Raw genomic sequence first — 23,621 nt, 5'->3', positions numbered from 1 at the left:
GGAGCCACATCACTAGGCAGAGAGGCATGGACATTTTTTTCTGTGGTTAGTGGGAAGCCATTGGAGTTTCTTAAATAGAGGAGCGACATAATGAAGTCAGTGGTAGTGATTAGAGGTAGTTAGACTGGAGGAGGGAGGAGGAGGAGCAGGGCGAAGGAAGAAGCTTTGTAGTTCTTACCTGTGATGATGGCGCATCCACTAGGGTGGCGGCCATGCGGTAACTTGTAAGGGATGGAAGGGTCCACACTATGTGGAAACTAAGTAGATAACAGAAATGAAAGAGGAGGAAGATTAGTAAAGAAAGAGGATTCTGAAGTTTCCAGATGAGTTCTCTCAGAGAAAATATTTACATAAAACACTCCAGTCAACAGCATTCCAAATAAATATGTGTATTGTGAACTTACAAAAACTCTGCCTATCTAGGTGTTTGGAACAATCTTATACATGGAAAATCTTTGTCCATTATGTACTAAATAGAAGGTGAGATGGGAAAGAACAAAGGCTATGGGGGCAAAGGCATTTTAAACAATTTAATAAACCATAGATACTACAAAAATGCATTACATATGTATATGTGTAATACATATAAGTAATATAAAAGCTACTGTTTGAGTACCTACTCTATGCTAAGCATTTTCCCTGTCTCTCTCATTTAGTCAGTCAATGCAACCAAAAACAGTAACACAACAACTGCTGTGATTGTGAGGAAGATATTGTTCCCATTTCACAGGAAGAATCTGAGAGTCAGAGAGGTTATATGTACCTTACCAAAGGGTAAAATGGATAGTAAGGGGCAGAGCTTGTTTTAAAATTGAGATGTTTCTGACTAAAATACTCATGCTCTTTCCCCTATTCCATATACTCTGTATCCGTGGTCAGAGGCCATGTGGTTCAAAGAACCTGCACCTATAGAAATATTTCTTATTTTAGAAAAGAGGATGTGGTCCAGTGACAAATTTGTTCAAAATTTTGTTGCCAGAGGTAGAACTATTATGGGAGAGAAAGATATGTTCTAGGATATCTGATAGTTTCAGTTTTAATATGGTATGAGTGTATCATTAAATTCTATGTAAAGTAAAGCAATCTCATTAAAGAAAAAGAATCTGAGTCTTAAGACATAAAAAGGGAGGGCTGTAAGCTATATCAATACATATCCAAGGTGTGTCTAATTTTGAGTGGGTGTAAAGTCTGTCAACTTTTTTTTTTTTTAAATGCAAAGCCATAGTGTAGTTGCCTGCTTATTCTCCTGTTCATAGTTAATTCAGGATGGTAGGACACAAATAATTTGACTGTATTTAACAATTGGAGAAAAGTGGTCATTAGAAGTTGTGAACCGGGGAACCTCCAAAATTGTTAAATACAATACTGCTTTGCTATTTGTAGCTCCCTGTCTATAAAATGGGGACAATAATAATAGAACCTGCCTCATAGGGTAGATAAGAAGACTTATCTAATAAATTAATTAACACACATAAAGCGTTTAGAAAAAAGCCTTGACAAAGAAAGCACTCAATAAGTGTTAGATGATATCATGATTATTAGCAAACCACCCTCTACAGCGGAAAGCTGTTTGTAAATCAGCCAGCCCTTTCTACTCTTGTCCTTTGGCTTGGGTGCTTTCCTTCACAGCCTTCTCTATCAAGCCTTTATCAGCCCATCTCCCTTCTCCTCCCCTAGCCCTCTCCCTGTCTCTCCTTCCATCTCCCTGTCTCTCCTTCCCTCCTCATCCCCCCATCACCCCCCCCCCCCAGCCGCACGCGCACACACGCTGAATTAAGGGGTATCATGAACTCTCTGAACTTTTCAGGGCTGATATATGTCTGGGTGCATATGAATTTCTTTTTAAAAACGAAATGTGGGGATAAAGCTTCAAAAAGGTGTACAGCTAGTGTTGCTAGAGTAGCAGCTTATTTTGGCATAGTGTTTAGAAATTAACTTGCTTGTTTTTAGTTAGAGTTGAGGAAGAGAGAGTAGAGAAAGATCAACAGAAGGTGAGTAAGGAAGAGAGTGGAGCTGAGAAAGCTCTGGGAAGCTTTGATTTCCCTATTTTTTCTCCTGGTTTTTTCTAGTATTGTAGTTGACTCTATGGATGAAGGATCCCTTTGCATTGCAAAAATGTTACTAGACTCCTAAGCCTTGTGTGAGTAACTGGTTGTTCCTAAGTTGATATTTATAACTGGGTGACATTTTAGTAAGCAATCAAAAAATTTGGGGGGAGAATGAATGTAATAAGTGAACAAGCCTTTTAACAATAGAAATTATTGAAGTTTTACTAATTCAGCTGAATTGAAAAGTCAGTCTGAAGTTTGAGCCTAGTCATTAAAGAAAGCCGTATTTCAAATTAACTTAGTTTTGATCCAGATGTTTTTATTAAAGAACAAGAAATTCATTGAGGAATGACTGCACCAAATCACACATTTTAAAAGTAATATTTTACTATATAAGAATAATCAATTGATGCAGTTTCTTTTCCTATGTTGTAAAAAAAGTGAGTAAAATCTCTCATGCCACCTTGCCTTCCTGATGACAAGTGAACACAAATTTCTGCGCTTCAGGACTAACATTTCTATTATATTAAGTAGGGTTAATTTTCAGTTATCTATAAGATCAGTATCAACTGTGTTGTGACTTTTTTGGTGACAAAATTTTGTTTCAGAACCCACATCCTTATTTCCTAGTCTCCTTTGAGAGATGTGCTTTATATCACTTAAAGAAAGCAATTCCACTTGGGCCAGTGCTATTTAGTTTGGGAGGGAAGTTCACACCCTGAAAGTAGCTAATTTTTCACATCTTAATGGAAGGATGTAGAGCAGAGATAGCACTTTTGATTTTATAACCCTTCATTCTTATAGGGAACTGTGAAAAAACATACAAAAAGAGAAACAAAATATCTTTACCCAGTAACAGAGCCTAAAATATTCTCCCTTGTAGACTCTAAAGACAATTGAGGCCTCTCAGCTGATGTGGTCCTAACTGATAGTTTAGGTTAGTCTATTTAAAAAGTTGGTAAAGCAGAGTATCTTAAATATTTTTAACTTAAAACATAAATGAACATTTGTTCACCAGTCTTTTGACACCATAACCTTTCTTAGTATCTCAGGAAGCCACTCTCTCTTTCGTAAATGGAGTTTTTCTGTGCCTCATTGAGACTGAAGGCAATGGGCCTTATATTAGGGGTGCTTAATCTATTGCCAAAATAGTCATCTGTGAATTTGAAAAGTAAATTTCCAAAAGTATATAGATTACCGTTGTCCCTATGTACATATCAGAAATTACCAAATCAAGAAACTCAGTGTTTGTTCGTTCAGACACCTTTTATTCTTTGTCTGTGGAGTATTTTATACCATATTTAAATTTGCTGCCTTTCTGGCAAATCTCTTTTTCCAAATGAAGCAGGGAAATTATGAATCAGAACAATAATTCTATCTTTTTTCCTAAGATTGTTTGTTAGGTTGGATCTAGTTTAAGAAAGTATGTTTTATCTATCTAGATCAGCTCTGTCCAGTAAAAATATAATGTGAACTACCTATGTAATTTAAAATTTTCTGATAGCCACCTTAAAAAAGAATAAACACAGTTAAAATTAATTTTAATAATTTAACTCAACATGTCCAAAAACTTACCATTTCAGCATTTAGTCAATATAGACACTTAATGAGGTATTTTATCTCTTTTCCATACTAAGCCTTTGAAAATTGTGTATTTCACGGTTACTAGATATCTCATTTTGGACTAGGACATTTCAAGTGCTCAGTAGCCACATGTGGCAAATTGCTGTATTAGTGTAGATTTAGATGATATTTTCTTGTTCTGCCAAGATTTCTTAAATTTGTTCTTAGTTCTAATTACTGTTTATCTCTATTTTAGCAGTCTTCAAAGTGTGGTCCTCCATATCCTTTTAGAGATCCACGAGGTCAAAATTACTTTCATAATGATAGTGTTATCTGTCTTGTCTTGTTCATGCTCAGTCTCTCATGAGTGTAGTCTAGGTTTCTAGAGGCTACATGACACATGATATTGTAACAAATTGAATGCAGAAACAGGTATAAGAATTCAGCTGTCTTCTCTTAAACCAGATGTTTAAAAAGATTTGGAAAATAGGGGCTGGCCCTGTGCCTGAGTGGTTAAGTTCGCGTGCTCCACTGCAGGCAGCCCAGTGTTTCGTTGGTTCGAATCCTGGGCGCAGACATGGCACTGCTCATCAAACCATGCTGAGGAAGCGTCCCACATGCCACAACTAGAAGGACCCACAACTAAGAATATACAACTATGTACTGGGGGGCTTTGGGGAGAAAAAGGAAAATAAAATAAAATCTTAAAAAAAAAATTTGCAAAATATAAAACAATGCTACTCTTCTCACTAAATTTGTTTTTGTTTGGGAAAATATAGTTATTTTACATAAAATATTATTTATGTTAATAAGAAATGGGTTTATTTTTATTTTAAAAGGAATTAGTACATACATACAATAATCTTTAAGAGTATAAAGGGATCCTGAGACCAGAAAGTTTGAGAACCACTACCCTAATGTATGTTGAATTTCTTTTGTACTGTTACTGTTAATGCTTTTTATTTGTCATTCTTGACGACAGGTATTCTACATAAGTGAATTTTCTGAATAACAAAGTATTACGGGACATTTTAGAATGCTTAGTCATTATTTGTTATATGGAGCATTTTCTAAAATACAGTGTGTACATCTCTTCTCAAAGAGAAGATATTGAACATCATTTAACATATACTGGATCCCCTGTGACAACTTTGCATCCAGAGCCCACCAAACCAAAGAGCTCTATGCAGAGTCCATCTATCTAAGCATTTGTAGTGTGTTGTCTCTTCAGTAAATAAAACTACTGCCAGCCTGACCTATCTAAATAGATAACCAGACTGCAACATTAATTTTCTCTTGATGTAGTTTAAAATGCAAGCATTTCCAGCTTGTTTGCAAAGCTAGTAATTTAAAATATGTTATAAATAATGAATTTTGTAGACAGAAATTCAGTTTAAAGTATTTTAATTCAGAGACTCTAATATAGTGAAATATGGCTTTAAAAAATGTTTCATGATGGAACAGAGCCAGCAATTATTCTTTTATCAAAGATTGGTTTAGATTGTGAACAAAAGTGTTTTATCTTTTAAGGCACCTTTTGGAGGATAGAGGATAGGCAAAGTAAATTTTACCAGAATTTTTTTGGAGGGGGTGGTAAGTGAGGAGGATTGGCCCTGAGCCAACATCTGTTGCCAATCTTCCTCTTTTTACTTGAGGAAGATTGTTGCTGAGCTAACATCTGTGCCACTCTTCCTCTATTTTATGTGAGATGCCCCCACAGCATGCCTTGAGGAGTGGTGCTATGTCCGTGCCCAGGATCCGAACCTGTGAACCTCGGGCCGCCAAAGTGGAGCACGCAGGAACCTAGCTAATACACCACCAGGCCGGCCCCCTTACGGGAAATTTGAATATAATAGAACTTTGTATTCAATACAAAAGCTGTTGTGGAAAACTGTGAATATCCTTCTTATTGGCATCTAATAGAAAAATATGAAAGAAATCAGAAATTTAACTCTATGTAGTTTGTCCTTCAATAAAGACTGAAAGTAGGAACTCATATATTAAAATAAAATTTTAAAAAAGGTTGACTAATTATTTTGTTAGCAGGAACAGAACAGGTCCTCTAAGTTTTTGTTTGTTTCAATTTTTTTAAATTATATCATGATCTTACGTATAACCTGTGTGATTATATTGTCAAAAAGACCATTGAGGTCCATGGTGGGTATTTGTGAAATATGACCTTTGATTAGTTATGTTATTACTATATAAAATTTTTCTGCTATTTATTAAACACACAGACTCTGCCTAGAGAGGCAGGTCCATTGTTTATTATGCCAAATTTAAGTATTTTGAGTTTTTTCCCTCAGTGAGTTCTGAGTGTGTTTTCCCCCTGTGTTCCCTGTTTGTACTTATCTTCAGTCTACAGCAGCTGGTTGGGTATCCTGCTACTATCTGTTCTTCAACACATCCAGCCCACTGTTTGTAGGCTGGCCGCATTCCAGGGCTTCATCCTCAGTGTGCTCCTTCTGAGGACTCGTGGATAACACTTCCTAAACTCCTCAGGAAGCCGGATCTAATAACTGTGGTAGATCCAATTCTTAGAAGGCTTATAAAGTAATGTTCTTTAATCTTTAATTTAGTCTGAAGTTTGATGTCGTGTTAATACCCAATAGCTTCTTGATTTAAGTCTCTAATTTTTAGTTAATCAGTTTACCATTGCACAACATGCTGCCCTGTTTTTCCTCATGAAAGCATTAGGTTGTGTGTAAGATTTCTCTTGTGCAAGGTAGTAGAGGACAACTGCTGTATTGAAGGTTTGCTTTATTTATCTGTAGTGCCCTGTCAACCTGTACAATTGTCCATGATTAATTTCTTGTCATCTCAAGTATAAAATATCAAGAGCACAGTCATCTTACAAACAAGGGACTTATTATTAGACTAAGGATTTTTTTTCATTTCCTTTTTTGGTTACAAGGAACAGAAAATCATGCCATATATGCCTCCTTTTGGAAAAAGGGGATTTATTGGAATGATATGCATAGATTAAAACCAGAAAGCAAGCAGGAACAGAGACTGGCTGCTCTCTGTGCCTCTGCTATTCTCTCACTCTTGGCTGGTCACTCTTTTCCATATTCCTCTGTCTAAAATCTGGAACAGACCTCCTCTGATTGATATCCTAGGAAGCATCAATGCCTTTTATGTCAGGCCACCTACATATGGCCACCTAGCCTGGAGGTGGCTTCCTTTCAGTTGAGAGCCTCTCTCTCCTCCAATCTATGGCCATTCCTGCGCAAAGAATAGCAGTAATGCTATGGGGACTACGAATAGGTCAGTTTAAATAGAAGTGAACATTGGATTGGGCAGCCATGATGCTCAGTGTATCTTTCCTCAAACCTGTCTACACTTCCAGCCACTGGCCTTTCTCTCCTGTGAAGCTTCTGGACAGAGCAATCCCTGCTCATTTCTTTCATTTCCCAACTTCCCATTCATTCACCAATCCATTTCGCATGGTTTCTGTCACCACCATTCCCTTGAATCTGTTGTCTCCATGGTCTGCAAGATTTCATAGTTGCTCATTCTAGTAGGCACATTTTAGACCTAACCACTCTTCATCGTTTAACATTGTTGACCACCTTTTTTCTTGAAACTTTATCCTCCCTTACTTTTTAACATATCGCCTTCTTTTGTGTTTCTTATCTCTTTGCCCATTCATTCTTAATCTTCTTTGTCAGCTCATATCATACATGCCAATATTTCTCATGGTTCTGTCCTTATATTAGTTTTGCATAACAGTAGCATAATGGTAACACTGTCAATTAGAAAAATTCTGTAATGTTGTCATGAGAAGCATGCTTTTGCCTACTGAGCATTGGTTCCTTTTCTAGTCATTCACAAATCGTATGTTTCTATAACCCAGTCTAGAATTTTCTTCAGGTTTTTACACATTCTTAAGTCCTAAGTCCTCTTCTTTACAATGTGGTGTCAAAGTTTGTTTATTTTCCTGAAATTTGAAATAAAGCATTGTTGTTCTTCATTTCATTTATTTTGTAATTTATGAAAGGATTCTCAGATTCTCATTATGCTTCACACTTGGACCTGAAATAGCTTTTACCATTTTTCCGTTGCTTTGGCCCAGGCTGCCATTCCTCTTCCTTCCCCATTACCACTGTCTCAGTTGGCACTTCATTTCTTCCAGAAGGCCTGGTTCAGCTTCTAGTAGTGCTCCCCTTCAGTCTGTTCCCTACAATGCTGCCAGAGTGATTTTTCTAAGATACAGATATGATCTTGTCACTCCCTGTACCTTCCAGGATAGAATCTATACTCCATAGCCCGAAGCCTTCATGATATGGTTCTTGTCTACCTTTCCAGTCTCGTCTGGGCCATTCTCCCTTTCTGATTCTATATTCCAACTGCATTGGTCCCTACATTCTGTTGTTGCTCAGTCTTAGATAACATCCATGACAGTTATCAACAAAAAAACACCTTCTATATATTAAGTTATTGTAGATATTTACAGCTAAGTTAACAAGGCTTTGTTACTGACGGGCCATTCATTGACCTCATTTTACAAGTTGGTTTCTTTCATTAATTACCATCTATAAGTGGTATAGTGCATCAAATTTGCCTTTTGTTCCCACTATTATTTAAGATGTTCTGGTAGAACAAAGCATACAAATAAGCAAACGTGGCCCCAGTAGTTAATATAATTCTTATTTAAGTATCCTAATAATTATAGCAAGGAATGATTTACTTTTTAAAATGCATAGTTTATTTTGGTTTTATTTTCCTAATCAACATACTAGTTCCGTACACTTGAGCGTCTTGCTTTAATTTACCAAGATTATGCAAATTATGTAATCTACTAAGACTGTTTTATAGAAAAGTATCTCATATCACTGTCTTATTTATCTCTTTCTCCAATTTTTGTCTCTTCTCCTTGGGAATCTACATTATAAATCTACTAGAGATTAGAACTGATAGTTGTTAAATGGCTTTATTGATTCAATCAGTTACTTGTTATTTTTTATTATTTGGAAAATTCCCCAAGTGAACTAAGCAATGTTCTTTGGGATCTCCTTTTATTAAGAAGGGGTGGAGGAAGGAGTAGGAAAAGAAAATGAAATATTGAGTCTTTCCTAGATTGCAAGGACATCAAAGATTTCCCTAAGGTACACTTAGTTTTTAATTTCTTCTGATGAGGTGAGTTGCTCCTAAGGCTATTAAATTTCCTTCAGTGTATATCTGTACAAGTAGAGAAGATAATATCAGCCACAAACAGCTGTTGTGAAAACAGGGTGATATGTGTAACTCACCTGTTATCATAGGATAAACCCTTAATGTATGATAGCTACCATAGTGAGAGACTGTGAGTTGTAGTGGTTTACGAATACACACTTCAGGGTCATTCAGATTAGAGCTTGAATTCCCACTTGCCAGCTCTCTGAACTTGAGCATAGTGCTTCAGATTCCTCATTTGTAAAATCAGGAGTAAATGCATATCTCATAGGAACGTTGTATGAAATCACGTAACGTAGTACTAGGCATATAGCAAGTACCCAGTAAATGACTTGTCTTAGTATGTTGTTAGCACAGGAATAATCATTTCTTGAGCACCTGTTGTGTTGTGCTGTGGGTTCTGTACAAGACCGTAAATGATATTGTCTATGGTTCTGAAACTTCAGATTCATAACTAAAATCTATTAGAGGACTACTTTATTTAAGTTAGGCAATATGTTTAACTTTTATAGGCTGGATCATGTAGGCTAATCCTAACACAGAAGTATTAACTCAGACTTCACTGAGCCTAAATGTATCCAAGAAGCAAGCTCAAACAAATAAAGCAAACAAACAAACAAAAAACAACAAATTCTGTGAGCAGCCAAGATTTCACATGCAAAAAATTGCATATACATACTTTCCTCGTGAAAGTATTCCTCAAGTTCTCGTTTAGTGTCCATCACACCTCTGTTGCTTGTTAGCTGAATGACTTTAGGTGAGTGTCAGACAATTCCAGTTTCCTCATCCATGAAATAAAGGAGTTGAATAACTCATTTCTAAAAATCCCTTAATTCCAGAAGCATTTTAATTCTGTGTGTATACTATCTGAAATTTCTTTCTGGGCTCGTTCTTTAAAAAAAGGAAAACATAAATTTACTCTAAAGTACAAGATCTATGCACAAAATTCACTTATGTCAAGCTCTGTGATGAATAAGGAGTTTCTGGTCTGGCATGAAGGACCAGTATGAAAAAAATTATTTCAGTGGAATAATTTAAGTAAATTACAAGCATAAATAAGAATTTGATTTTTGTGGAAATGGTCACCACCAGAAAAAGCTTTGCAGAGTAGTTACGATAGAATAGATTATGCTGCATTAACAAATTAGCCCCAAGTTTCAGTGCTTGAAAACAGTAAAGGTTTATTTATTGTTAGTGGTATAATGTAATGTTGGTCAGCAGTGGCTTCACTCCACATAGTCACTCAGGCACCCAAGCCATTGGATTCTCTAACATGTCAACCTGTAGCCTCCATGATTGTCACAGTGGAGGAAGAGAGAGAAGACTTGGGGATTTGCCCACCAGCCTTAAATGACTTACTACTTTGTGGTCCACAAATGACATCATTTCTACTTGTGGCCTATTAGAATTAATCAGACGGCTTCACCTATCTGTAAGAGAGTAGGGAATATGGGAGAGTGAATATTTGGTGAGTGTAAATGTTTTTGCTACATAGCATATGAGCTGATTCTAAAAAGGTAAATGGAAATCAATGAGGATGGAGCAGATGAAAAAGAAACTCTACTGTGAAAGCAAAGAAATTGTAAAGAAGTGGATGTTAAGGAAGAGTTAACTACTAGATTGTGTTAAGCATCTGGAAGCTAGAACATAGTGTAAGCTGGAAAGAGCTGAGGATAAGCCATGAGGTAGCTCTATAGCTTTAATAAATTAATAAATTAATCTTTATTTTAAAATTATAAATAATTTTAATAAATTAATCTTTAAATTTAATTAATTTAATAAATTAATCTAATAAGTTAATCTTTATTTTAAAATTATAAATAAAATCATATTACCTGTGCAATATTCGCACAGGTAATATGATTTTATTTATAATTTTAAAATAAAGATTAATTTATATTATGAATTTTATAGTTATTCTTTTGTGGAAAGTGTGTAAATGGGTAGATTCTAGCTATAGAAAGATTGCTCTGTTACCTGTGCCTAAGGATTCCTAAGTGCTTAGCACTATTTTTTTAAAATCCTGGTACCCAAAGTACAATCAGAGTGCTTAGAAAGAAATGAACTCTGCAGGGTTTATCTTTTTACCTGAACTTTTCAAGTTGTGTCAAAAGACAAGAAAACCTTCAATGAATCAACGTAAGTATTAGATACATGTTAACTATTGAAAATAATATTTGTGGAGGTCACAAAAACAGTGTTATGTAAATACAAAGTTAAAATAGCAGTTAATATTAATGGAGTGTGTACTATGTACAAGGATCTGTGCTAATTATTTTATACTTATTATCTCAGCTAAACCTCACAATAATTCTTTGAGGAAGGTACTATGATTATCCCTATTTCCAAACTTTATCAGTTTGTGGGTAGGTAGATAATATGACTGTTTTCATTTTATGCTTAATTTGGTCCTAGAAAAGGTAAGTCAATGTTATATATATGTTTTATCTCTCTGTCAAATATCTATCATCAAAGTAAAATCTCTGTTATAAATGTTTATGATTTCTGCAATAAAACAATTTAAATATAGCTAGTAGGAATTATGCTGCATTGTTAACTTTTCTGTTTTTAGGGTTTGGACAGAGGATCTAAAGGCCAAGTTTCCACTTTCAGCAGTTGTGTTTCAGCTGTTAGCCAGAAGAAGGAATCCGCTGAAAACAGAAGTTCACCTGCACATCTTGTTTTCCCTAACATCAAGAATGGTAATAAATAAATAAATTAATTAATTAATGTAATTATAATTATTAAAGGTACACATAATCTGTATATGTTGGCTGAAAGTATATTTTCCAGCTATTTAAAAAGTAAATTTTAATTATTCAGCATTGTTCTGGTAGATCTTATTAATGAATATGATAAGAAAAGGAAAATAAGCTGTATAAATGTTTACAGAAAGGAAGAAAATCATTATTTTTAGGTGCTTGTTACCTGGAGTAAGACAATGAAATACAAAGCTCATGAGTAATAAGAAAGTTTGGTTAGGGAGCCAGACACAATATAAATATACAAAAATTCAATAGATTTCCTTATTTGAGCAGTAATCAATTATAACACTTCATGGAAAATATATGAAGCACTTAGAAATAAACCTAAAATAAAATGAGCAAAACATATATGAAGAAAATTAAAACTTTATCAAAAGACTAAAAGGTGGTTTGAATGGAGAAACTTAACATAAATATCATAGAGCTATCAGATACACCCAGTTTACTCTCTACATTTAATAAATTTTTCAACAGTTTTTTTAGGGAAACTTAAGAAAATGATGCTCTATTTGATCTATAAGAATGATCTATTTGATCTATAAGAATAGAAATCTGAGAAGATACAAGAAAAATAATGAGGGAGCCCATTCCTCCACTGGACCGTATGTTATAAAACTGTACTAATGATAACACTGCCACGAGATAGCCAAATAGATGGAGATAGGTCTGTAAAAAGTCCTGTACATAAATGGTATTAAATTATTCAAAAAATGAAATTAGGCCAACTCGATAACCTGTTGAAAATAATAACTTTAGATTTTTTAAAAGTACAAAAGTATTAGAAGTAAATGCAAGAGATTGTTTTTATAATAATTTTCTTGGAATGACAACATTGCCAACAGCTACGGAACAAAAAATTGATGTTTGAATACATAAGAAAATTTAAAACTTCTATAAGAATTTTAAAAAGTCGTAAACAGAGTTAAGTACAAACATCACAGTCAGTGAAAAATACATCCTTGAATCATAAAGATCATTAATAAATCATTAAAATGAAGATTCCAGGAGAAAAAAAGCAAAGGGTATGAACAGACCAATCAAAAAGGGAATATGAGGGGCTGCTCCCATGGCCCAGTGGTTAAGTTCACGCGCTCCGCTTCAGCGGCCCAGGGTTTCACCATTCGGATCCTGGGAGCGGACCTCACACTGCTTGTCAGGCCATGCTGAGTCCACATCCCACATAGCACAACCAGAAGGCCCTACAACTAGAATATACAAGTCCTGGGGGGCTTTGGGGAGGGAAAAAAAAACAAAAGAAGATTACAACAGATGTTAGCTCAGGTCCCAATCTTTAAAGAAAAATAAAGGAAATGTGAACAATTAGTACACATGTGAAAGGATGCTCAATCTCACTAGTATTTAAAGAAGTATAAATTAAAACAAAGAGTTACCATTGCCCTACTCAGTTGCAGAGAATAAAAGGATTTATATCAGTGGTGTTGTCTAGGGAGTGTGAAAATTGGCATTTTTATGAGTATAGGGCTTGGAAATTGATACAGCCTTTCTGGAGGGCAAATTATTGACACATACTCAAATTTTTAAATGTTCATATACTCACCCAGGAATTCCATTTCTAGGAATTTATTCTAAGGAAATAATGTAACATACGTGCAAAGATATACGGAAAGAATGTACATTGTTTATAATAGTGGTATTTTAAGCAATCTAATTGAATTGGTTAACTGAATTATAGTAATTCATGTTGTAAATACTTTGCTTCTATTAAGAAAAATGTGATATGTTTATAAAGTGACTAGGAGAAATGCCCACAGTACATTGTAAAGTGAAAAATGCAGGTTACACAATAATAGGTAGAAAATGATTCGAAGTTTTTTAAGTGTAGGGAAACCTTTTATACTTCTTTGAGCATATAAAGAGGTATGGAAGGATGTCCACCGATCTGTTAATGGTTTCCTCGGGAAAGTAGGATCCGGTGTGTATTATTAATATGCTCTATTTCTTATACAGCTCTATATTGTTTTATCACAGGAAACATATATTACTTGCATAATTTTAAGTGTGCTTTGCCCTGTAACAAAACAAAACAAACCTAGAAATGACTAAGGACATAGTTTCTGGTACATTCCCTGTGTCCATAAGCTATATGTGGCATAAATTATTCTTGCACAGATTTTCTGTTGACACTCCACGCTAGTGCTAGACCTTTTCTACATGCAGGTTGGTGTTTACATTACTTCATTTATCAACCTTTGCCTTTGATAATGATAACTTCTTTCTTCCTTTATTTACACATACACACACACATGCACACATACATGCACAGGTATTCCATCACCTCATTCTTACCCCAAGAAGGCACCAGTGCTCGTCTGTCACAGTCCCCCAATCCACAACACAGCAAAACAGAACAAACCTATAACTGTGATCCCTTTAGAGAAATAAAGAATTAAAGAAAATGAGGCTATTTGATGAGGAAGAGGAATTGAGAGAGGATTTCCATTTTAGACATATTAACTAGATAATACCTATAACTTTTATTTGTGTAATATTTATAATTTAGAGAAAACGTTCATATACATTGTTTTATTTGAGCCTCAACAATCATAAAATAAAAGATGTTAGAATCTCCATTTTATTTGTTTCCTATTTCTGCGTAACAGATTAGTACAAATCTAATGGCTTAAGAACGACACCCACTTATTAGCTCATAGCTCTTTAGGTCAGAGGTCTTGGCCGCTGTGGCTGGGTTTTCTACACAGGGTCTCACAAGGTGTGGGCTGGGCTCTGGGGAAGAATCCTCCTGCATGCTCCTTCAGGTTGTTGGCAGCCTTCATTGTTTGTGGTTATGACACTGAGGTCCCATCCTCCTGCTGGCTGTCAGGATTGCTCTCTGGTCCTAGAGACCACTCACAGTTTGCCATGGGCCCGCTCACAGCTCCTCTCACAGTATCACAGCTTCCTCTTGCAAGGCTGGCAGCAGGATCCCTTGTGTTGAATCCCCTTTGTGTGTCTAGTCTCTCTGGCTTTGTCTTCCAAAACCAGTGGAAGAAAACTCCCTGCTTCTAAAGGACTCATGTGATTAGGTTTGCCTATCTTGATAAACTCTCTATTTTAAGGTTAACCAATTAGTAACCTTAATTGTATCTACACAATCCCTTTTGCCATGTAATTTAATTATGATGTAACACCAGGAGGCTGAGAATCATGGAGACCCTTTTAAAGTTCTGTTCGTCACACCAGTTTTATAAGTAAGGAGACTGCGGCTCAGATAGGGTAAGTGACTTGGCCAAGGTCACACTGCTAAGTGACAGAACCAAAATCCAATCCCACAATTTCTGACAACAAAACTCTTGTTCTGACAGATAGAGGAAATTCTTGACTGACTTGTTTCTCTTGTCTGATTAATCATATCACATTAATCACACAACTCTAATTACATCATCCTGAAACTCCCTAATGCTTCCAAAATTAAATAAAAAATTTTTTCCTTAACACTCGATGTTCATAATATGACAGCAGCTTTTCAAATTTATCTCCCACTTTTCTTCTACATGTAACTTACATTTCAACTCTTCTCCTGGATGCCTCACATCTTACCTCAGAGTTTTTGCCGGTTTGTTCCCACTGCCTGAAATGCACTCTCCCCTCTTCTCCACCTGTCAGATCGTATCTGTTCTTCAGAGCTACCTCTCTCCTAACCTTTGCTTATTCTCTGCAACCAGGTGTAATTCTTCCCTGCTTTGACTTGCCATTTAGATTTTTTTGTTGTTGACTCTTAATAGTCTCCCAGTCTTGTGTTATCTGTATACTGTAATCTCCTAGACTGTATGTTCCATGAGAGAATAAATGCCTCTGTAATCCCTGCAGAGCTTAGGTCAGTTGCCTTGTCCATCAGAGGTTCTTAGCAAGTATTTATTGCGTAGAATAAAATGAGAGAACTTAGGGCAGGAAAATAGCTGTGAGAGTGGATGTACCAGAGCAATAATAACAGCAGCCACAACAGCAACTTCATATAGTGCTTACTGTGTGTTAGTTATGATTCTAAGCATTTTAAGTATGTGAGCTCATTTAGTCCTTACAGCAGCCTGAGGTAGGAATTATTTTCCTGTCTTAAGGGTAAGGAAACTTAGAAACTTAGGCCACAGAAAGTTTTAAGTGACTTTCCCTGCATGAGTTTACATAGCTAGTGAATGGCAGAGACAGAAAAAGGAAAAGAGAGCTTAAGGTAGTTTGGGATAATGCCTTTATTAAAAGAAGGTGAGTTGGTGAAAGAAAAGGAAGTGAGTTCTGAAGGAGATAAGAGAACCAGGTTGTACAATGACTTGAAAATCAAGGGAAAAGAAAATTTAAAGAGGATTTGATCAATAGTGTCATTGCTAAGAGCAGACAAGATGACTAAACACTGAGACAAAGCCAGGAATTTGTTAATGTGTTTATTGGTGACTTTTTTTTTTTTGGTGAGGAAGATTGGCCCTGAGCTAACATCTGTTGCCAGTCTTCCTCTTTTTGCTTGAGGAAGATTATCCCTGAGCTAACATCTGTGCCAGTCTTCCTCTATTTTGTTTGTGGGATGACACCACAGTATGGCTTGATGAGCTATGTAGGTGTGCGCCAGGGATCCAAACCCACAAAACCTGGGCCACCAAAGCAGAGTGTGAAGATTTGACCTACACAACTGGGCTGCCCCCTATTGGGGACTTTTAAGAGAACAGTTTTAGTAGGATGATATGAGAAGAATTCAAATTGTAAAAAGTTAAGGGGTAGATGAGTGGTGAGGAGGTAGGGGCAAATGTGGACTCCTTTAGAGTCGCCTGAACTGAAAGAAAAGAACACTGGAATCTTGCAGAGCAGTATTGTCAAGGGAGGGGATACAGAGGGAGAGACTAAAGGTGCAGTAGGAACACAGAATAATAAAATGAAGAAATAGGAGAGAGAAGTGGTATGAGGATGGGATCAAGGAAGACTACAGCATAGGGGTTGAGATGTGGGCTGCAGCAAGGAGAGAGGGGCACTTCTTACTTAGATGATGGAACAGAGGGAAGAGAGGAGCCAGGAGGAGGAAGTGGAAGTAGAAAACTCATTCCTTTTCACCTTGAACTCGCTAGTCCCTTTGGAGGGTGTATGAATTTCCTAGGGCCACCGTAACAAAGTACCAAAAGTTTGGTGGCTTCAAACAACAGAAATGTATTCTCTTATGGTTCTGGAAGCTAGAAGTTTGAAATAGGCTGTAGGCAGGGTTAGTCCCTTTTGAAGGTTCTGAGGGAGAATTTGTTCCATGCCTCTCTGCTGGCTTCTGGTGGTTGCCAGCATTCCTTGGTGTCCCTTGACTTGTAGATGCCTCCCTCCAGTCTCTGTCTTGGACTTCCCATGGCATTCTCCCTTGTTTGTCTTTCTATGTCCAAATTTGTCTCTTTTTATAAGGTTGCCAGTCATTGGATTAGGGCCCACCCTAATCCAGGATGACCTCATCTTAATTTGATTACATCTGCAAAGACCCTGTTTCCAAATAAGGTCATGTTCGCATGTCCAGGGGTTTAAGACTTCAGCGTATCTTTTTGGCAGACATCGTTCAGCCCAGCAGGTTAGGAACCTTGACAAAATGGAAATGTCTGCTGTGGAGAATGATAAGGAGTCAAAAAGAAATGATGGATAACTGTAACCTTCTTTCTTTGGACTATGTTCAAATTCCTTAGCCTTTGATTCTACACTCTGATTCCCATCTGTTCCATCCTGGCTAGACTAACATCTGAATCTCTGAATCCAGCTTGTTGCCTGTATGTCCACCGCCTGCCTGCCTCCTCCTTGGGTGGCTATATTGACTCTGAGTGTGGTCCACCTACTTGAGCTCCTGCCACTTGTCTGATTCCCTGGCGTCTGTGCCAGTCTTGGGGAGCCTGGTCAGCCCCAACCTGCACCTGGAATGAAGCACCACTCCAGAGGAATAGACCTCTTAGCGTACTTCCTTTATCTTACTGGTCCTCCTGGTGTTGACTTCTAGCTGCGATGTCTGGATGCCACCTGAATTCAGGTGTGACATGGTGTTCATAGGTCAGGGCTGCAGCAGAAAGAATTATTGACTAAGTCTTCCAAATGTAAGCATGTTTATATTTCCTTGATCTTTTGGGAAGCCTCTCTTACTTGCCAGTAAGATTGTTTCCTCAGAGATGCATCATTCTTGGCAGTTATTACAGTTTTCCTCCCTCTTCTCTGGTCGCAGGACCTATGCCGGGTTTTCTCTAACAGCTTGTCTCCCTGTCTGATCTTCAAGTGGTATTAGAGAAACTGCAAACGCCCAGCGTGGGCTTACCTAACAGCTGAGGGATGCCTTTCCTCCCTGTAGATCACATGACTAGGTATGCCTGTCGAGTTGGCTGTCCTTTTAAAGATGAGAGAAGTGTAGGAGTTTTACCTACTATAACAGCTGCTAGGGATGATACATCTTCAGAGAAACAGCGTAAATGAGAAGTAGTGGTCGGGGGTAGTTAGCACTACATTCTCCCTCACTCCTTTGTATCTTCTTTCCTTTCAGCAGAACATCTTTAAGAGAAATGAAGCAGTTCCTCTCCAAGCCTTCTAAAATATCTTTGTACTCTTGGTAATTCAGAAAAGAGTAGACATGAATTCTGACATTTACCTCCAGGGACTGTTCCCCTCCCAGTTCAGTCCATTTCATGAGTTTACTCTGGAGGAGCCCTGATACGATGTGATGAACTGTGTTGTTTTTACACGCTTACATAAATGCATCCCGTAATCTTTGGCACTCTGAACTAGACAAGGGAAGACCAGAGTGGTCTTCAGCTCAAACACTGATTGGATCTGTGTGTGGTGGGGTCCTCTGATCTGTTCTCAAGTCAAGTGCCACAGAGTTTTCAGTTTCTTCAAGAGCAACTTGAGAGGCAGTTAGGGAAATAAGCTGTTAGAAGAAACCCAACACAGGACTGGCTCCCTGGGGAGAGAAAAGCTGCCCTAGGTTTCCTGCCCTAGAAGAAGTATCTCTAAGGCCTCAAATGACCCCTTCTCCAGGTTTGTGCAGAATGAACTGATTTTGGACTAAATCTCCAAGATCCTTCCCTCCGTCAGAGTGAGCTTTTCTTAACTATTCCTGTGGGAGAGGTGTATCTAGCAAGAACTTAGAGTGCCTTGCTGCATTTATGTGCTTATTTCTCTGTCTCTTTACTAGTCTGTAAGCTCCATAAGCTTTTATTTTGGGGAGGGAAAAGGCTATCCTTTTTCTTTTTTTATATTAAAGTTAATTTTTTGAATAGGTAACACATTTTTGTTTCAAAAACCAAAACTATAAAAATAATTATGTTTCAGATGTCTCACTTTCACACTTTTCCCTGCTGCCTTTGTATTCATGTGTTTCTTTATGCAAATGAAAGCAAACATAAATATACATTATTTTCCACCTTTTCTTAAAGAAAAGGTAACTACATACAAACTGTCCAGCACCTTGTTTTGTTGGTTAATATATCCTGGATCTCTTTCTATATCAGTACATAGATTCTTTATTCTTGTCTATTGCTATATTGTGCTGTATTGGATGTATTATAATTTATTTAATAAGACTCTATTAAAAGAAATGAGTTGGGTTCATTCTTTTGCTATTGTAAACAATGCCACAATGAATGACTCTGTACATATGTCATTCTGTTCGTGTGCAGGTTTATTTATAGGATATTGCTAGAAGTGGGATTGTTTGGTCCAAGAGTAAATGTAGTTACAATCTCCTTGAGTTTTTAATTCATCTGTGTATCTCCAGGATCCAGTGTCCATGGTACATGGAGTCTTTACTCAGTAAGTAATTTACTGAATGACGAAATAAATGAGAGGTACTTTTTCTGAGTGTCTGGTCATTTTGCCCTCTTGGGGTCAAACCCATCCAAGGCTATCATAAATTCTCTAAGATAAGCCCAATATAAACCATCTGTTCCGTTAAAAATAACCTCCTACAAAGAGGAATTTTGATTATTTTTATAAATAGACCCATAAAAGAACACTTCACCTATGCTTTTGTTTCATTTTTATGAAGACACACATCGTTGAACTTAGTAGAAAGTCTGTCTCCAAAAACCAATGAATGTATCATTTTATTTGGCTCTGATGGCTAAAGTCCTATGAGTCAGAGTTTTTTCCCCCTCTTTCTTCCTTTCTCTCTCCCACCTTCAATTTTATTTTTTGCCAAATGTTCAGAAAAGTCATCCTATAGACAATGATGTAAACACCACCTGTTATGACTAATCCACTCTGGTCTTTCCCTGTTTCGGCTGCCTGCCACTACTGAAGTAGTCAAAAGCAATACTAAAGTACTGAACTGATGGAGGGATCCTTCAAATTGCAGCTCATTTAGTATCTGCCTGATACTCACAGGTTGTAAATTATAGTACTAAATAAGAACATGCATCTTTGAGTGTATTACTACCAATAACTGTCATTGTGACCTTTAGCATTAAACTTAACCCTCATTTACTCATTTATAGAATGAGAAAATGGGGCATTAGGAGTTGTAAAATATCTTCTACACCTGAGTTTTATGATTTTCCAACATATTGATTTTGCTTGATCCTTACTGAGTTTTGTTTGACATTTCATAGTTTATTATCTCCTGCTTCGTTGTAAGTTTAAGGTTCAGTTTTGCTACTTGTTTTTATTCGTGGTAGAAGCTATGGCATCATTCAGTAGTGAAAATAACATGAGTTTTGTAACTTACCAGGCTGAGTTTGAATCCTGGCTCTGTAACTTACCAGCTGTACGATCCTGGAAAAGTTATTTAACCTTTCTGTGCTTATTTTCTCATCTGTAAGATAGGACAATAAAGAAGCTACCTCATAAACTTGTAAGGATAAATTAAAAAAGCATTTAAAAGCATTCAGTTCCATGCTTTGTGAAATTCAGTAAATGTGACTGATCAATATATACAAGCAGCCAAGTAGTAGGGGAAGGGATTGTGATGGGGCAGGAGTTTCCATTACTCTTACCTCATGAGTAACTGACTGCACAAATTGTTTAAAATTTGAAACATGTCACGCATATAAAAGAATGTAATCAACATATGGTTTTAATAATAATAAAATGAAAACTCGTGAACTTAGCACTCAAATTAAGAAAAAAACATTACCAGCCCCTTAAAAGACCCAGTGAGCCAACCCCAATTGCATTGCCCTGCCTTTCTGTCCAGCGGTAACTACTATTCCTTTGATTTTTTTTAATAGTTTTGTTACCTCTGTTTATTTCCGTAAACAATATACTGCTTAGTTTTGAAAAACTGAATAGCAAGCACAAACCTGGATGTGTAATGGAGGGACAATATTGCCACTACTAGGCGAAGATTCCCAGGGGATGTTAATCTTGAACAGTCTCTGAATCACATCTGGCTCTAACTTCCCCAAGTATGTCTGAGTCCCTTCTGGAGAAGTCAATGGGTAAGGTTATGAGTGAGTCCTCGGAAACAAAGGATAACTCTTGGGATACCTGACAGAGCTGGGATTTGGACTATGTATTAGATGGCTAGGAGAAATATGGCCTCTCTGGCTGTCAGGCGTACCTTCAGTGAAAGCAGTGAGGTGAACTGACTGTCCTCACCTGATTCAGATAGTAGAACAAGAAATGGAGAGCAGGGATTTCATTTCCCTACTGTCAAGACCACCCAAAGCGCAGATAGGGCCAGGCTCACCTCTTCGTTCCATCTTCAGTTAAAAAAGAAGAGTACAAAGAGGGTCAGGATCTTCGTGATGACAGGCATCAAAATTACTAACTGATAGGTCACTCTCTTCTAGTCTGTGCGGAGTGCAGCTCTCATTAGGCCATTGTGACCCTGCCCCTTTGTTTGAGATGGCTCCATCTCTCTGGAAGTGTGTGGAGCCATCTTTTTGTCTCGGGGAGGGTGGCGGGTGGCGGCTAAGATTGCACAGTGCTCTTCCTTGGTGTGGGTCTATTTTCATTCCTTGTTCTGCATATTTGGTATGCCCTTTCCATCTAGCAGCTCATGTCTCTGAATTCCAAGAAATCTTGTAGGATTTTTTTGTTGATGATTTCTTCCCATCTACTTTTTCTGTTCTTTGATTCAGGATCCCCTATTATCCAAAAGCCAGACCTTCTGAACTCCTAATCGTCTTATTTTTTTCACTTCCATTTTCCATTTCTTTATCCTTTAGCTCTATATTTTAGAGAATTTCCCCAAAGCTCTTCTGTTGAATATTTTATTTCTGCTAATATCCTTTTAATAAACAAGAATTCTTTTTTTCCCTTTTGAATATTTCTTTTTTTATAGCACCCTGTCAGTTAGTGGTTGTACTATCTTTTATCTCTCTGAGTAAATTAGTGATAAGTTTTTAAATTTTTTCCTCCCTGCATGATTTCTGATTCTTCCCGGTTGCTTTTGTCTGTCTGTTTTGGTCTCAATCTTACGTATTGAACCCTTTTTTCAGATGTTTGGTAATCTTTTGTTTTCTCTTCATGGTTAACAGTGGGGGACCAAACAGATGATTGGAAGGTGAGGCATGGATAAGATTTGTTGACCATGAGCTTCATTATAGGGTGATATGAACAGGCTACTGGTTTGGGAACCCTGATATCAGTATCGGTTATTTCTTCTTGGTCAGGTTCCCCAGAGAAGTGTCTTGCAATCTCCTTTCTTGGGAAGGGACAGGGTAAGGGTCTGGCTGCAATGTTCTGTTTGCTGGGGGAAGAGGGGTGGCTGTCTCTGCACTGATCATTTAATATTCAGCAGTTAATTATTTACTGCCCCTATTTCTTGGGTTAGTTTGTATAATCTCATCTGTGTCTAGCATTTCCCCAGTCCAAAGCCCCTCTGTTTCACTCTCTCCAAATAGTAGAAATTTTCACACTTCTGCTGGAGGAGATATGGGGGAGGGATAGTCACTCAGAGGCAGGGAGGGGGTCTAGGGATCTAACTTTTTCTTCAAACAATTTTCACTGTAACCCTGATTTTAGTGCCCCTTCCCCCCCCCCGCCCCTCCACCCCCACACACACCCAGTTCTCTATTCTGTGTGCTTTAAGGACTTTGTGGTGTAAATCAGGTTGCTTTTCATCTTTCCCTGTAGAGGCTTGGTATTCAGCTTTCTCAGGTCTCTCTGCTTTCTAGCTTCTTTTTACCTTTGAGGTTATGGCCTTTTCCCTCTTCTCTTTGTCCTTGCAGATTTATGTCTTTAAAACAATGACAGAACCTTCTACTGTAGTCTTAGTAGAATTTTGGGAGGAATTAAATATGTGTGTCCAATCTGCCATCCTAACCTGGAAAACCGCCATTTGTTTCTTTGTTTAACAGATGAGGAATGTATTCTGAGAGATTGTGTGCGCCAGATTACATGTTCCTGTGTCTATTTTGCATAATAATAAACCACCCCAAAAATTAGTGATTAAAAACAACTGCAACATTTATTTTTTTCACAAACGTGATTTGGGTGGGGATCAGTGAGGAGGCTCCTCTTTGTTCTCCTGATCCTCAGCTGAGGTGGCTCAAAGGCTGGGGGCTGGACTCACCTGAAGCCTTGCTCGCTCACGTGCTGGCAATTGATGCCAGCTATAGGCTTGGACTTTCGATGAGTTCTAGCTGGGACACCTACACCTGGCCTTGTCATTGGCTGCTTGGCTTCCTCACAAGAGACTGGATTCCAAGAGTGAGCCTCCCAAAAGAGAGAGCCAAGCAGAAATTTTATTGCCTTTTGTAACCTATTCATACACCATCTCTTCTGCCACATTTTTCATTAGCATTGAGCCACTAAGTCTGGCCCATATGCAAAGGGAGAAGAATTAGACTTCATCTTTTGATAGGAGGAATATCGGAGAATTTATGAACATATTTTAAAACTACCACATCACGTGAATGTAAAATGTAGATCCAGAAAGAAAAACCAGGTCTTTTGATTCTTATTTTAGGACTTTTTCTTAAACCCTGTTGTAGGACAGTAAGTTGTAACTAAAATCAGGTGTTTAGATGACACACGCATGTTATGTTTCCATGGTTTTTCAATTTCTCTGTTATAGGTATTCTCTATATTCAATTTCTCATTATGTAGTTCACTCTAATAGAGAATTTTTTAACTTTTTTTATTGGTTTATAAGTCCTGTGTATTTTGTTCTTAGATA

The 23,621-nt window shown here is 37.3% G+C and overlaps 1 protein-coding gene across 4 annotated transcripts in view; it reads left to right on the top strand.

The window, feature by feature from the left end:
• Positions 1-23,621, top strand: part of HECTD2 (HECT domain E3 ubiquitin protein ligase 2) — a 78,282-nt gene that overhangs the window by 4,582 nt on the left and 50,079 nt on the right. For all 4 annotated transcript variants that reach the window (XR_011537484.1, XR_011537482.1, XR_011537485.1 and 1 more), the window contains exon 2: positions 11,359-11,488. Coding sequence is in view for 1 of the 4 variants with exons in the window: in XM_070610417.1 (XP_070466518.1) it covers positions 11,359-11,488 (130 nt within the window). In the remaining 3 variants the exon portion in view is untranslated. The remainder of the gene's footprint in view (positions 1-11,358; positions 11,489-23,621) is intronic.

The sequence above is a fragment of the Equus przewalskii genome, chromosome 1 (assembly GCF_037783145.1).
Source record: "Equus przewalskii isolate Varuska chromosome 1, EquPr2, whole genome shotgun sequence".
NCBI classification, from domain to species: domain Eukaryota; kingdom Metazoa; phylum Chordata; class Mammalia; order Perissodactyla; family Equidae; genus Equus; species Equus przewalskii.
Note: the sequence above shows the minus strand (reverse complement) of the source record. Positions and strands in the feature narration are given on the sequence as shown.